The sequence below is a fragment of the Acanthochromis polyacanthus genome, chromosome 11 (assembly GCF_021347895.1).
Source record: "Acanthochromis polyacanthus isolate Apoly-LR-REF ecotype Palm Island chromosome 11, KAUST_Apoly_ChrSc, whole genome shotgun sequence".
Classification (NCBI taxonomy): Eukaryota; Metazoa; Chordata; class Actinopteri; family Pomacentridae; genus Acanthochromis; species Acanthochromis polyacanthus.
Window position 1 is genome coordinate 23,301,735 of NC_067123.1, and position 16,561 is coordinate 23,318,295.

Consider the following 16,561-nt stretch of genomic DNA (forward strand, 5'->3'; position numbering starts at 1 on the left):
ATATTTTAAATATGACGGCACATAAATATGATTTTATTTACTTAAGTGTATTGCAACATTACTACACTTTGAACGAAATTCATTTTTAGTTGATATTGTGTTGATTTATTTTTGAATATTAAAGTATTTATTTGAGCTTGAATTTCCCATGAAAATATGTGCAAGTGTATATTTTTCTAATTTGATATGTCAGTACAGCGAGCCACCAAGTAAAGTTTACAGTATCCAAATTAGCTCATGAATATTTTAACGACATGAGACACCGAACCATGTTGAGGCAACACCAAGCGTTGTGATTCGCTGATCAGATCTGTTACGATATCTGTTCAAGGGCTATGATTGGTCAGACTCAGTCGCGAGCATGAGGCATGCCACCCCGAGCATACCGGAGGGTTAGCTCTTGAAGCAGCTCACCCTCAGATAGATAGTTACATAAATTATATTACGTTTTAATTTGGTAATATTAGCTCTCCCGTCGTAATGGACGCACTCCTCTCCAAACTCTTCTCCTCTGAAGAAGAGGAGCGGTACATTCTGGACTGCATGGGTTACTTTATGGTTTTCATGGCAGCCTGCACTTTTCTTAGTTTGCTTTTCGTAAACGTCCCATACGGCCGATATGCTACGAGCAAATATGGATTTCCAGTCAACGTCAGGTTTGCCTGGTTCGTTCAGGAGCTGCCAGCTTTCTTGTTGCCTTTCTGTCTGGTATTTTGGACATCCTCTGCAAAAACGTCACTACTGCCAAACCAGCTGCTCATTGCCATGTATTTCTGCCACTACGTCCAGAGGTAGGTGACCACAGTGAATTAAACCGTGGCTCAACAACTGGGGGCATTGAAGTGTATAGTCAGGTGGGTAATAATATCTGGATTTTTCTGTGTTTTTAACTGGGATTTAACTGATGTGGTTTTCAGGGCCAATATTGATACTGATCATTCTAATCAACGAGATCAACAATGGATATTTGCAACGTTTCCTGAAGGTTCCCATTTGCTGGGTATTACTCAAGACTTATAACCAATCAGATAGTGCTGAAGGCAGGGCAGTGTTCAAGACCACACAGTAAAGAAACACATATAAAAAGGCAGTGACATCAAAGCCGTTATAGCACATTTTAAAACTATTTAATTTTATTGGAAATCATTTTTCCAATTCAATAATCAGCCAAACCAGGAACTGATCTGCCCCTAATTTTGTACACCTGCCACAGAAACATTAGAATCTCAAAAGGCTCCCTGTATTTAGAGATCCATAGTATGCTAACTGAACCATGTCAGTATAAAAGCCAGTATTTTATACAACTGATTCTTGTTAATATTTGTTTCCTTTGCTACAGAGCCCTTATCTATCCATTTTTAATCCGAGGAGGGAAGCCGACACCGTTTCTGTCTTTTTTCCTGGCCTTTGTTTTCTGCATGTACAACGGGTACATGCAGGTCAGGTACCTGAGCCATTACGCTGAGTATCCTGCTTCTTGGATTACACAACCGTGCTTCATCATTGGTAGGTGTTCTGTGTCTGGTTCCCCATTTTTAACACAAGTGTAAGGTATAAGGTTTTGTTTTGCACATAAGTGCAAGCATTGTATGTGGTTTATTATAATTTTGTGTATGCAGATTAGTATGAAATGTTGAAAAAATATATTATAATTCATGAATTTTGCAAGATGCAGGATCTTTATTTTATACCATCCCACAAATATATTATTTCTATTTCTTCTACCTCTCTCTACTCTTCTTTATTTTCCTAAATGTAACAAGTCTTTGCTTTTAGAAAGGAAAACCGTTGCTGTCCTTTACATTCTTTTGTCCGTATTGTCATTCCCACCACAGGTGCCTCTTACGCTTTCCTACCCTCAATGCCAGCATTTTTTCTTGCTTTTTCCCCTCAAGCAAATTCAACAAACTGTTACAGACCTTATCAGACCTTGCATCTGCATCAGATAAAGACAAGTTTCACCGAATGAAAGAAGACTCTGAATTTAAGAGCCATTGTGAAAGATTGGTCTCAAAAATAAAGTAAGATATGAAAGAAATGCAGTGTTCTAATGTAAAACCTTAATGCCTGGCATTAGTGTGGATGTTACTTTGACATGTTCAACCTACCTAAACATTGTCGAGGCCAAATGGCTCCTGGATATGAACTAAACACAACGTCGACTTTCTGAATATTGAACATTTTATGCAACCTAGATTTGAACAAGAAGTTAAATACTGTGTAATGAATTAGCAACAATATGAATCTCATTCTGATTGAAATTTATATTCCAATTTTCCCTGAACACGTTGCCTGAAATCCATTTCATAAATACATGGCAGCCTGACATCCATTTCAGGCAATGCATTTACTGAAAATGATGTAATAATAGCCTGATAATCAGACTTTTTCAACACGTCATAACAAATGGCAGTTCAGTCTGAGACGTGGGTGGCAATTCAGAGGTCTGCACTCTGGCTGATGTACTGTAATTAGACTGATTAGTGTAATTAGCCCACTCTCTATAGAATCTATAGCAAAAGTCCAGAATCGCAGCAAAAATGTGAGAGTACAATGTCTGAATTACCACGTATGTATCTAGTTTTATTTTTTAATAACTATTGTCACCATTGAAGAAATTAGTTTCTCTTGATACAGGTTGTAGGTGACAGGTAATACTAATGTGACAGACTAAACAGATGAGTTTAGAAAAAGATTACATCTCTGTATCCATGTAGTGTGGTACATAAGATTTGTTATGGTAGGTCACAGCAACAGTACTACTGATGAACAGGAAATAAAGACCAGATACATGCTGTATTTTTCATAGAAATACTAGCAATTTGCATCTAGCAGTGGCTTAATGATTGGAACCTTGGAGAAATGGCATACTTGTAGCACAGATATGAGGGCTGATTACCATAACAATGCCAGCCCAGCCAGGCCTCAGAAATCCCTGCCTCATGAGCCAAGTTACCTGTTGCGGGTGTAGATGGTAGAAAGTAGGTGGACTGTTTATGTGGCTCCTTTAAAGGTCCCATATTGTTTTCCTCTTCAAAGTCTTGCATGTCCCCACAGTGCATCCTTCAGTTTTTCAGCTCAAAATACTTACATAAAGATGGTTCATGTCACCACGACTGTATAATCCTGGTTTTAGGCCTATTCTAAAAGAGCTGTTTTGCTATGAAAAGCAATGAGCTGCTGCTGTTCCCGCCTCTTTCAGGAAGAGCACACTGTCTGCTTTTGTTCCGTTTGAGCTGAAGGATTATTGGTTAGTTAGGTACTGCATAGCCGCTGAGTTGAATCCTGTTGTCTTGTAAAGCTGGGAGACTAGTTAGTTCTGGGGATTTGAGGAATGGCAGAAGTAAACGTCTTCATATCTTAACAGCTTTTTTTTCTTTACACCTCCAAATTTGTAACAGCCACAAAACACAATAAAAATCAGTTTTCACTATACAGGACCTTTAAAGCCTCGGAGATACTTTGTGTGTATTTGGTGACTTCTATGCTGGTATTAGCCAAGGCTAGGGAGCTTTAAGTGTATTTTTGATCAAGGGTTTGTTCAGTTTGTAAAAATCTTTATTTAGTTGTTACTATTTGGCCTTGTATTTTTTGTTTATTTTATTACTACTCTGCAAACCTGGGCCTCTACGCTTCTACACTGTGGAAAGCAAATGAATAAGACAAAAAGACTGTATGCAATGCCGGCGTAAACCCTTCATTAAACCATATAGTGTCTGGTCCAGTCTCTGTGTCATGACCAGATCACCAGGTGAAAACTGCTAAACTCACTGAATCCATGCAGATGCTGTTGTTCTTCTCATGCTACTTTTGGAAAGAAAGCAAACAAGAGTTTTGATCAAAACGTTTAAATGTTTTTGTAAAGTACAGATTTGCTGCCTGGTTTTTGTCAGTAAAATGTCTTGCTAAAGCAGCTTTTGGTTTTGTCTCCAGGGTCTGTTCTGTGGTTGCTTGGCTGGCTGGTGAATGTGCACTCTGACCACATCCTGAGGAACCTGAGAAAGCCTGGAGAGACTGGCTACAAGATTCCCACAGGTACGGACGGCCTTTACTCGGTCCAGTGCTTTTACAGTCCAGACACTGGTTCAGTTTATTTCAACCTGTCATGTTTCTCATTGATCTTGCTACTGTGGCTCTGAGCGTCATGCTAACTTTGCACTTTTTGGCTACATTGTCGAGATTCAGGCAAAACGGCATCCAAGCAGGCGGACAATTAGCATCAACTCCCTGCAGCTTTCTAAAGAAAGTCGATTCTGATATTAATCATTTTAAACGTTTATTTTTGAGTCAGACTGAAAGTAAACACAAAAATTAACCACCTGGAATGCATGTTTTTCTAACTGAATTAGCTTTTCCTGACCATATGGAGAGCGGAGCGTTTCTTCTACTTGATTGTGGGCAAGTGAAGCACCATCTCCAGTATGACAATGTTTATCAAAGCTGCAGATTCATTAGCTGTAGTTCCACAGCTGGGATTACTCTCATTGTCTGGCATCAGCAGGTCCCACTCATTGCAGCACAGATTTTTTGTTGTTGTTCTTTGTAAACACGCACAGATACATCACCAGTTTCCCGAGGTAAACTGTCTTTCGGGACGTCCTGTTGTCTTTCTGCCTCTGCCTTCATCCCCACAATGACATTCAGCGCTCACGTGTAAACACACCAGTGTGTGCCGATGTTTATGCCAGTAATTAGATCAGCAAGTATCCCTGCATGGAGATTCCTGATGCAGTTGGCAAAATGTCCATTCCTGGCAGCTAGTTTCTTTGTTTAACTTTGGTCAGATTGAAAATAAACATTTGAAGTGATCTATGTACAAAGCGTCTTTCTTTGGAAAACTGCTGAGAGATCATGCTAAAGTTTGCCACTAAATGCTGTTCACAAGTTGTTTTGAGTGACTCCTCATTGTAGGATTTCTTAATATATGTTTGTAAGGATTTTCTCCACCAATTATAACCGTAAGATTATAATAATGTTTCTTCACCAATATTCATGTAGGGTTAATGTTTGCTCAAATGGGGTTAAGGGTTTTATACAGAATTATTATATAGTCTAGCTGATATTCGACCAGCGAAGTATTTAGATGAGACAAATATAATAATTAGTGTATGAAACACTTCTTGTTGCGCTGTCAAGAAGAGCTTCAGGAATTGAAAGGGGAATTATCTAGCTTATAAAATTGAGGTAGCTGGAATCTATACAAGTTAGGGACCAAAACGTAAACAACAAAACAACGGAGGCACTGAACTTATATTCATGTACATTTATTAAACTAAAGTTAACAACGATAACATGCATTAAGATGCACAACAACAACACAAAACAAATAAGATGGTAGGATGTGAATGATGGGAAAAGGAAGGAAGAGAACACAATATTTTAACGTAACACTGAGATTAATATTACGCTTGAAATATGATGTTCTGAGGGGAAAGGGATAATAGACCACACCTGAAAGCAGCCAGTTTGATAGTAGGCTAATTTGTTAGCCTTTGAATTTTATCTTTGGAAAGATCATTTGAGAAAGTTGCACCGAGTTCAAGTGACTGAAAGGTACTTGCGTGCCATGATGATGATGCCGATGCCTCGATGGACGGTTTGGTCGGCCTTTGTTGATGTTGGTCAGAACAGCAGTGGACAGAGTGGAGCCTCGGAGTCTGGATCGTTCTCAGGTAGGAGAACTCTTGGTTTGGAAGCCTCTTGACTGTGATGGACTCCAAATGGTAAAAGAGACTCAGGGTGGTTAAAAAAAAAAAAAGGTCTCCCAATGGTAGAAAGAGACTCCTGACTGCGATGGTGAATGAGGACTCAAAATGGTGCTTTCAGATGTGGTCTTTTAAAGTGGACCTTTGCATATCATTAACTCAGCAGGGGTCTAGTACATCCTCCATCGGGGAGGGCTGATGTCCAGATGTCCCTCACAGAGTTATATTTTCAGGTCATTTTTGTGGTGTCTGTAACTTCAAAAACGTTGTAATTTGGTGAACAGGATGTATCTAGGTGCATTACTGACAGATAGCTGATTAAGATGATACCAAACACGATCATATGTGACTGGCAGACATGTTGAAATTATGACTGATACCAAAACAAATAAAACACAGGATTAAAGACAAGGCAAGATATAGATTAACCATGAAGTTATTGGAAGTTCATTTGTTCTGTGAAATGGGTACATTCAAAATGAGTTTAGTTCAGAATTGTGAGATGATTGTCTTTGTTGGTTCTAATTGAAGTTCAGAGTTCCTTGTCAGTAAGTGGGATGTCTTTGAAGTTGCCATCCCAGTCAGAATGAGTATTGGTGGCCATTTGGTTCCTTTTATTGGCCAGATAGTGAGTGGGGGTTTAAACGAGTCCGTGTAGAGGAATCCTTTAAAGTTTGGTCTCTAGCTCTCCTGCTGATTTATTACCTTGCACCCTTGTATCAGATGTGGAAAGCATCTTGCTTGCAGTGTCCTTGTGTCTCAGCTCCACTGATCAAAGCAAGCCTCGTCTCCACTGTGGCTGTGAAGGTGTTAAATATGTTCTTGTCCTGTTCCACTGTTGATGATGGCTGGTGGATCCTACATCATTACCCTAAACCCCGACAAGGGAGGTGCAGAGCGCAAAATTAGCATGATATATTGAGCTGCTGAAGCCACATTCATGGGAAATACACCAGACTGAAAGAAACCAGGGTTTTTTTAATTTATCTTTTTGTTTCTTCATTTTGCTTTATTTGGACATCTACATGTTTTTTATTATTCAGGCTTGTGCTTGAACATATGCAACCTGAAAGAAAATTCTTGGTACTACATTGAAATGGCAAGTCTCAGCTTTAGTTTAAGTGGGTTGATATTAGTATGAAAGAAATGTGTTATAAGCTCTTTCGACACATTGAGCCCAAATTGCAAAGGTTCAAAAGTAATTGAGCTCATGATTGTAAATGTGTTCACTTGCAGCTTGGTGTTGATTAAGAGTTGTGTGGCAGAGTAAGGAGTGCAGGTCTTGTGGAACAGTACATAATGACTTGTATGGTGAGGAAAATACTCTTTTGTGATTGCAAGAAGTCCAGAATGCTCTCCAGAATGTAGCTGAATCTCATTTGTATCTGTCCCATTACTTTTGAACCCCCGTACCGAGCACTACAAGGGCTGTATCTCCAATGCAGTTCTTTTAATACTGATGTAAACCTACTTAAATTAAAACTGGGCCTTGGCACTTTATTGTAGTATCCATTATTTTAGTTTAAATTAACTGTCGAGAGCACAGAGCCTAAAGAACAAAAACTGCCCCAATTAAGTGTTATTCCGCTGCAGTGCTTTCCACAGGAACAGTGGATTTGGGAGAGAATGGGGTGAGATCTGCAGAAAGATTTTAGCCACAAATACCCAAATCTGGGGGCCTCTGTCACATTCTAATGCAACTATTCCATTATACACACTAATCTTAATGACTGCATATTTTAACGAGTCACTGTAAGGTTATTCCAGACATAGCATAATACAATGATTGATGTATTGCTTTACAGTAGGAACATGTTTTAATCTCACCTTCTATCTAGCCTATGTATTGGTTTTAAACCAAGTTATTAATAAAAGTAAATCTTTGTTTAAAAACAAAAAAACATACAACAACTCTAAAATAACGAATCGTTTGAATCTCATGACTCAAATCATTTGAAAAAAATGAGCTCAACCTCTAATCATGTTCTACTGTAAAAAGCACGATGTAAATGAAGATAAGTAACGAATTTGCCCATTCATTAAGCCCATAAACATCTGTGTACATGAAAAGACTTCCACTGGATTTGTTCATGCTGACGCAATCATCAAATTGCTGCCACTGGTGTTTCCCAAACTGATCATATAATGATTAAGTCATCTGCCTGTACAATCAATGCAATTCTTGATGTTTGTCAAACCCTAAAGATGTCTCTTCACTCAACACTCAACCGCTCAGCTGAGTACAAACACACACATCCATATCAAGCATGTTCCAGCAGGACTGATGCAGACAGGGAGTCTATCATCTTGCTTGCTGTGTTTTGAAATAGAGGCTAGAGCTTGTAAAACTCAGATGCATGGTGAATTGCAACTTGATAGTCAAAGCTATTTAATTAGAATCAAAAATGAATACGATAAAATGCACTGCTGGACTTGAATGAGTAATCAGTTAGCTGGCTGGCAGCTGGCACTTACAGAAATCTGTTTCACTGCACGATTATGCTTTAACTGTGCTTTCTTTAAACACCCTGACAATCTACAGTAAAACATACTAGGTTAAAATACTTCCATTTATCACAGTGAAATGCCACAGAAATGGTGTTTTTTTTATAGTACATTTTACATTGTGGTGCTACTTCTTCTTAGCTTCAGAGTCTGAGTGTTTTTTTTCCAGCACTGCTGTGGGGTGACAAGGAAGTCAAAAAGAACAGTAATCACATCGTGGCACTGAGCACTGCGGTTCCTGAACGCTAGATGCTAATTTTCCAGTGTGGTCGCATGATTATACAGGATCACAGTGTAAGCAGAATCACAGGTTGTCACTAGTTATCTTCTCCTCCCCGCTTTGCCCTCCGTGAGCCCTGACATTAGTGTATAAAAGGACTCTAATGTAGTCCAAGTCGCAGTGCTTGTAATGTGTTTAGTTTGGCTTTCACTGACAATTTTCTAAACCGCACAGTGTTGATAGTAATCATGTTGGACAGCGAGCCAAACCTGCACTGGAACATATACATTATATGTCTGTACATGTGCAGACCAGACTGATTCAGTATTCGTGCTAAAGAAAGCATTCAGCTGTAAAGCGTGTTCATGTCATCATGGCCTGCATACGGAGTTGTAAATGCTTCTGAGACAGTTAAAGAATACTGATATTTTTTTTAAAAAGTGCTTTTTGTGATCTAATTGAAGTAATAGTTTATGTATTCATACAAAGAACACATTTGTACAAAAATCGAAGCCAGCTGTTTCTCCTTGTTTCCAGTGTTTTGTTAAGCTAAGCTAACTGACTGCCTGCTCCAGCTTCATACTGAACAGAAACCAAACTACTTCATTTCCAAAATGTCACCTGTTCCTGTAAAAGAAAAAATTAGGGCCACATTACCTTATTTGTTTAACAAATTCTTGAAACAATACCACTGAAAAGACTTCTCTGCACAGGCTGTTTTATTTCACTTATTCTCGACATAATAACTGCCGTTGGGAATATTTTATGTGTAACTTAATTTTTTTTATTCACTAGCTCTTAATAACATCAATGTGCAGTGAATGCGCCATATTGCTGCCATAGAGACAACAAAACTAAAAACAGTGTAAGCAGATAAAAGTGGGTGGATTTTTTTTGGTGCGTGACCTTTACAATGTGAAAATGGATGAGCATTCTATGAGATGTGACATGTAAGGAGGGGGTTGGGTAAACAAGGTTTAGGCTCATCTCCAAATTCCTTTCGACAAAAAGCCTGAAGCGAAGTACGTAGATAAAGCTATACGTTTGGCAAATTCAAGCCGTAAGCTGGCTTTTTCCTTCTTTTCCTAAATGAATCAGTAATCATAACAGCTTCACAAAGACAGTGGGTCCCCTGAGTCCGAACACAGTCACAACAATGGCACCTTGAGCTTGAACTTGCAGTGAACCTGTTGAAACAATCCGTCCTGGACCCTTAAGGAAAATGAAGTGGAGAAGGCGAGGCGGGAGGAAGCTGTGAGCTTTGTTGCTTCAAATCAACTTCCAGGCACGTCTGGAATCCCCTCAGCCAAGAATCTGCCATTTTCACATAGAGGGTAGCACATGGCCTGCAGTCAAATAGTGAGTGCTCAGCCATCTATGGTCAGTGTGGAGCTAGTTGTATGAATGCCCTTTAAGTTTTTTAATAGCATGTTGCCTCTGAAATGCGTTCAGAGATAGCGGAAATGTCATTACTTATTCTGTTATGTATTGAATGGAAGTCTGTGAAAAGCCATCTGATGTTATTTTTCTTGCAAAGTAAAAATATTTTGGTTGTTTTTGCTTGAGTGAATATATAAAAGGATAAACCCACCTGCCCTAATTTCAGTGTCTTCCACCCACAGGCGGAATGTTTGAATATGTGTCTGGGGCCAACTTCTTAGGAGAGATAACAGAGTGGGCCGGCTTCGCTCTGGCTGGCCACTCTGTTCACAGTTCAGCTTTTGCCGTCTTTACTGCAGTGGTCCTCGCCAGCAGGGCTGTGGCCCACCACAAGTAAGAATAACAGCACACATACACTCAGTAAGAAGGTTTTCCTGGACTGTGCTCCAGACTTTAAAGAAAATGCTTTATTAATAGAAAAGTGTCTGTCTCTCTCTTCTTTGTTGCTCTGCAGATGGTACATTGAAAAGTTTGAAGACTACCCTAAAAACAGGAAGGCGTTGATTCCCTTTCTGTTCTAGAAAACACAGAGAACTTAAGCAGAAGATTGAAAAGGGCCGTACATCTTGCAGCGGTTGAGAGGATCGTTCCCTTCATTTTTTTTTTTAATTCAGGAAAACTCTGATGTCTGAACAAGCCTTGAAGATACCGAATCGTTCTCATTGAAAACAGACACACACAGTTTGGATGCTTGTAAGAGATCTCATCCAAGCTGTGAGCAACCAACAGTTAAAAGCCATCATCTTAAAAAGATTTTTATTGTTGCCATTACTTTGGTAATAATATCCGTAAAGCACCATGGAACCTCAGCAAGCGTGCACTGAATGTACTGGAAGTGCAGCAACATTTGGTGCTCCGCCAGAGGAAATAAGATAGTGAACGACGTGCACCTCAACAGCAATACATTGGATTTATAACACTGTGCACCAGCAATAAACAGCTTTAAGACTCTCCTCTGATCTGCATATTCTCCCAGATGGAGCATAAATTTGGGAATGCAAAGCAGACATTTAAAGTTTTCATTAATCCTCGAGACTCATCTGTTGAAAATCCATCTTTTTAACATTTATTCAAATTAAATAGACAGAGTGTGGAGGCGTGAATTAACTTCAACCCGCTTGCCTGCTGCATTTTGCTCTGGGTGTCATCAGAGAGATTTTCTACTGACCTCATCATCTCCAGCTCCTGGAAGAGAAGCCGCTTTGGAATAAAAGGTAACTGCGTCTGTTGGCCTGCAAAGACTGAGACTATATCAGGCCTGTCTCCAGCTAGTGGGCTGCAGGAAAAATCAGATGGAGATCAAGCGCGGCTCAATAACTCAACCATGCCTGAAATGAAAAGACGAGAGAGTTGCCTCAACACATCATTCCTGTTGGGGTTTCTGAGAAGGAGAGGAAAGAAGAAGAGGTGGAGAAGAAATGAAAAAGAGAAATGGACAATATGTGAATGCAGGAGCATGTCTGATACTGAATATCTGTGTGATTGAAGCTGGAAGAATAGATAGGAATAGTAAATACTGGTACTGATCTCAGCATCTCATTTGCTCTGTTATTCATCACTGTTACCATGAGCCAGATAATCTCAGTCAGTGTGAGCCAGGACTTTTCCTAAATCATGTCTTACTTTGTAGATAGTAAGAATGTGTTTCACAAAATAGTTTCAGACCGAAAGCAAGTGCAATTATTTCATCACTTTGGTAAAAATTCAGTTAACATAAAAGGGAAAATGTCGCTGGTTGCTACACAGTTTACTGTATATACTGAAGCTTTCTGCAGTGCACCTGCTCTAAAAAAGTGCAGCTGCTGTTTCTTCCCATAACTCCATTCCTTCCACCACCAGTCACCACCAAGGTTATACCATTATTAATTTTAAAAACATGTATTTAAAAGATGTTCATTTTGTCATCATTTTTACACACAGCGTCATCAATAAATGATAGAACTGCCGTGTCTGAGTGTGATGAAATGCGATGTCTGCGTGTCGCTGAAGGCTGTGCAGAGTGACATCCTTCATGTTACTGGTCTCCCCCTCGCTCTTCCAGGCTATTTCCCCTGCGTATCTTTATCCATGCTCCTTGTAATTGCATCAGTATATTACACGACCACTATTTACAGAGGCTGTGCTGTTTGACTGTAATACCATTCATCTTCAGACAGACGGCAATGGATTTTCTTTTTATATGCAAAGCACCTCTATGAAATGGCTCTCAGAGTCAAGCCTTCGGTCACGTAGGATACTGATACTCTACAAGGGGAGCTATCCTGCAATATGCAATGTATATATTCCAATATGTTGAAACGCAGTGCTGCATTCTAGAAAATAAAGAACTTTTCTGTGGGCCACCTTCAGTGAAAACATTTCAGTTTCAGATTTAAATTTTATTTTGGCTTTTTTTTTTAGTGCCCACTGTCAACTATCTTTCTTTAAGATGTCATATTGTGGCAACAGAAAGACCTAAAAGATTTTGTTCTTTACTTGATCATTTATTTTACTGTATAAAAGTCATAGAGAAAGCAGGGCAGAGTTCACAATTAGAATCATAAACAAGTATGCAAGTTATTTAAATCAAAAATCTAGCTTCATTTTTTTTCTAAGTGGGCACTGATTACAGAACTTCTCACTATTTCTTTTAGTTTGGTGGTTTTCAAATGCGATATGTAAAGAAGCACGAGCGCAAACACAAATGTCATTTGTAAAAATAAAAAAAACGTACATTTGATACATTCACTCCCAACAGGTGATGAAAATATTGGCACACACTAGCATGCTTACATCTTCTGGCCCAAATTCTAGTGATTTTTCTTGGTGCAGGTTAAACTACAGTTCCAGATCACTGACTGTATGTAAAGTCTGTGGCCCAGATTTGTGCTTGTGAACCTCCAGGAGCTGCTCCTCTGCGGCTAGATGATATTATCTGGGTCTATTGTGTCGGTGTCCTTGGTATACTACACCTACCTGTGCAGTGGGGGCAACACACCGCGGGCAATGTGTTCATGTGCGGAAATTCAAACTCGCTTTACACTAATGTGGGTTAAATATCTGGAACATGCTGCAGCCTCATTACTATTCAAGCCACATGCAGCTTCAGACAAGTACCTGCTTCCTTAATAATATCTCCTGTTACTGTTATGCCTGTGAGCATGTTGTTGACTTCTCCAACCCTGTCTCTGTTTATGTGTGTGTTTGTGTGTCAGGCATCTGTCGGCTATGGTCCAGTCGCCACCAATGTGGTAATCCCATAAAAGCTGACAATGAGGCAAACCAGCCTTGCAGTCACACTCACACTGTTGCACAGTGTCGGCATTTGGCTTGAGAGGAATAACCCGTTCAGCGTGTCACTCAAATGGCTGTGTTTCATACAGTGTAAGATAGAGGGAGATTGGAAGAAGAGCTTGGATTTCTACAGGCGTACAGTGGGAGTGAGCAGCTGTGTGTGTGTGCCTGAGTGTGTTACACAGGGAGCTACATATCCTAGCCGACACATAGTTTGCTCTGGGGGGTTTTCCTTGACTCTGTCACATGCTGCACGTGAGCAGCAGAGGTTGGGGGCGGGCATTATGCAAGACACCCTCTCCCTCACTCTCTTCAACATGCATCCCAGAAGGTGCTGGTTATGTCTTACCCAGCCTGCCTCAGCTCCATCATAGAGCCTAATGGGATGGGAGACGGCTGTTGCTGGGGCTGATACAGAGTCTGGGATGATCAACACCACCTGCTGTGTACTACCCCTTCAAAAATGAGCATTTGGATTCAGGGGCTGCAGCTTGCATGTGAAATAATAAACAGAAAAAGAAGGAGCTCCATTTAGACAGTGAGGATAAACTCAGTGTGTTACCCTGTGGACTGCAGTGTGAGTGTACTGCTGCATGTGCGTACATGTGTGAGCAGCATTTCAAGGGCCAGAGGTTGTGATAGTGGCCCCCCATGGTGTTTCAGATGCGAGCTGACAACAGGATGTAGTCTGTCTAATGTTTATGGAAATTGTGTTCTGTTGAAGAATTACAATGCTCTTTCTTTCAAGGATTTGAAATGTTTGCAGTGGGGGCTTTTTCCTCACACATGAAGCTGTGGCTCTATGAGTGGATTACGCACAAAGAAAGAGAGTCCTTGGTAACCAAACTCCACAGCAGTGCATTTACAAAAACATATTTCATCCTTAAGATTTCAGTTTAAAAATAGCATCTGTGTGCAGCGAGGATATTGACACTTATCTATGATTCCTGCAAGATTCAGCCTGTCCAGCCTGGTATCGATGGGGGATCCCCTGTGAACCCTCCCACCCTTCCCCCCCACCCACTGGTGATGGCAGGGAAGTTGAGCTCCAGTGTGCAAGGACCTCTGGTTGATGAGGCACTGCTTCACAAGCCTCTGTTCCAGCAGCCCTTTATTTCATTATTGACATTTCACCGTGCGCTCCATTTGTTGTTCAAGTAAACATATAGCAAATAATTCAAATATTTATTCTGTGCAGTTCATCATCCGCCCAGCTGAGGGGTGATGGAGGAGTGGGCGGATGGGGGGCGCAGTCATCATTTAAAGAAACCCCTGCTAGAGCGCATGCGCATGGATTTGAAGAGAATACGCCATATTGAATTCCCGTAGGAATCAGCTAGCATTTTTTCCAGCTAGCGGTGTAAAGGGACCACTTTATCAATGGTCCTAATTCGGTTTAATGTTTAAATTCGTCTGTTTTGGTAACCCCGGACAGCGTAGCGACCCTTGAACGGTCCAGGGAGCGGCGCAGATTCACGACGGGCTCGCTTGTGCTAGTTAGGTACTTGTAGGGGGGTGACCAGAGAAAGAAGTTGAATGGATCCGAGGGTAGCTTGGATTCAGCCCGAACAGAAAGGACCTGCGAACGCTTTATGGATGCACGTCTGGGAGACCTCTCAGGGAGTACGGACACTCTCCACTCAGCAGCAGCTCCACAATCAAAACCACAACCAGTGTGTGAATTACCCGGCGCTGGATGTTTTAAAAATGTGGCGACCGCGATGGCATCGAGCAAGAGCATTTGCAGCAGCAACGGTAACGTTACTGCCAGCCTGAGTAACGGCAGCAGCCATCACAGCATCATGAACGGCACTACACACAGTAGTAGTATCAACGGAACTGCGATTTCCTCGCTGGGGATAGCGCTGTCCAACGGGAACCTACATAACTGTTTCTCCACGGCAAACGTTGCTGAAGCAGGAGAGGGAAAAATCCTGCCCCAGAAGACGGTATCCGTCTCCTCGTCGTCTTCACAGGAATCCGGGACGGACAGTCCCCCCTCTGGTTGCTCACTTGAGAGGACTATGGGTGGAAATGTGACGGGCAACATGAATAAAAACGTCGGGGGTGCCAACCTTGTGTTCAACTTGAGCGACAGCATGGACAACAATGTCAACCTTTACCACCACCATCATCACCGTCACCTACAGGAGCACACGGCTTTCAATTTACCGCAGATTTGCGTGAAGCGTTATCCGGTTCACCCCTCTGTACCTGTAAATCACACACACAATCACCATCCAGGCCGAAGGAAAGTGACAACAAGGCGAGCACTTATGGGATGAATTACTTGCTTTCAAACTGCACTAATGGCAATTATGCGAGCACTTGGACGCCCTGGAAGACGAGGAAGTACAACCCCGGGGTCCTCGGGTGAGTGGCTGAACAAAACACCCCTCTGGGGGAAAGCTAAACTTAAGTAACGTCTGTCTTTTAGTGCTCGGTTTAGTGGTTGGAAATAGTGTATTTTGTGCAATTTTTACTGTTAAATTGTATGGTAAAGTAGAATGGAGTGTATTTGTTTCCTAGCCCCATCACACACAGTATTGCAGAATATTATAGAGTTGGGCTGTTTGCTGCCGCCCCCCCCCTCCTCCCTCCCTCCCTTTGCCGTCGGCTACTTAGCTAAATCACTGCCCTTAGATAACTGCGAAAAAGACGACCAGTGTCGTGATTTGTCTTCCAAACTTTAAACTACACCGCTTAAAAACACACACATTTACAATAAACTGTAGAGAACTACAGTTACAAAACGCCTAATGTGAGTAGTTGTGTAATAATGTAACCACAACGTAGTTTGTTGCGTGTGGGTTATTTATTTAGAAGGTTTTGACCGGATTTGCTGCCTTTAAACGTAGTCCGGTTGTTAGCCTGACAGCTAACTTAGCTAACGGTTTTCTCCTTTAGGCTCGACTTAAAGCTAGGAAGCTAGCAATTGAAAACAGGATTTCTAGACTTCTGTCAAATGAAATTAAACCTGAATTAGTGATTAACTCCAAATATTAAAGCAAATAAATATAAAATACCTCAACCGTTTAGCTTACAGGGTTGTTTGCTAGTAACTGAACTGTTTATACACCCGTGGCTAATCTTCTGAGTTAATTGCTTGATTATAAAAGTAACAGGTTGGCTTGTAGTTAGAGTATGCTAGTATGCTTGGTATACATGAGAATATTGTATGTTTTAGTAGTTTTCAGTGCATTTTACTACACTTAATGAAAGTAAAGTAGAACGTTTTCAGTCTGTTGAGTTAGATGTTTACTCCATTGTATGAAGTTCTGGATAATTGGCCTTTCACAATCACAGTCAACTGTCTATTTCCCGGTTATTCTTTATGGAGATGTGACATAACATTTTGGGATGGGTCTTAGTAAACTTAGGTTCTACTGACTAGACTGATCACATATTAATTGGAGTA

At 40.8% G+C, this 16,561-nt stretch overlaps 1 protein-coding gene and 1 pseudogene across 2 annotated transcripts; both read left to right on the forward strand.

Moving 5' to 3' along the window:
- The first annotated feature begins 339 nt into the window (after positions 1 to 339).
- On the forward strand, positions 340 to 11,815 carry srd5a1 (steroid-5-alpha-reductase, alpha polypeptide 1 (3-oxo-5 alpha-steroid delta 4-dehydrogenase alpha 1)). 2 transcript variants are annotated; one of them, XM_022205388.2, is made up of 5 exons: positions 340 to 791; positions 1,340 to 1,506; positions 3,934 to 4,035; positions 10,053 to 10,203; positions 10,325 to 11,815. In XM_022205388.2, exons 1-5 carry the CDS (start codon positions 481 to 483, stop codon positions 10,389 to 10,391), a joined length of 798 nt encoding a protein of 265 aa, XP_022061080.1. In that variant the 5' UTR covers positions 340 to 480; the 3' UTR covers positions 10,392 to 11,815. The 2 variants fall into 2 exon arrangements, with proteins under 2 accessions (XP_022061080.1, XP_051811847.1); XM_051955887.1 differs by having other exon boundaries at positions 651 to 854.
- A 2,606-nt stretch (positions 11,816 to 14,421) lies between these two features.
- Positions 14,422 to 15,610, forward strand: LOC127536187 (terminal nucleotidyltransferase 4A-like; annotated as a pseudogene).
- Positions 15,611 to 16,561: the final 951 nt, after the last annotated feature.

What these genes read in the sequence shown, in the direction of transcription:
- srd5a1 (XM_022205388.2), top strand. Translation starts at nt 481, where the DNA reads ATGGACGCACTCCTCTCCAAACTCTTCTCCTCTGAAGAAGAGGAGCGG. An exon ending in ACAACCGTGCTTCATCATTG is followed by an intron (nt 1,507 to 3,933) that starts GTAGGTGTTCTG and finishes TTTTGTCTCCAG; the next exon opens with GGTCTGTTCTGTGGTTGCTT. An exon ending in TGGCTACAAGATTCCCACAG is followed by an intron (nt 4,036 to 10,052) that starts GTACGGACGGCC and finishes TTCCACCCACAG; the next exon opens with GCGGAATGTTTGAATATGTG.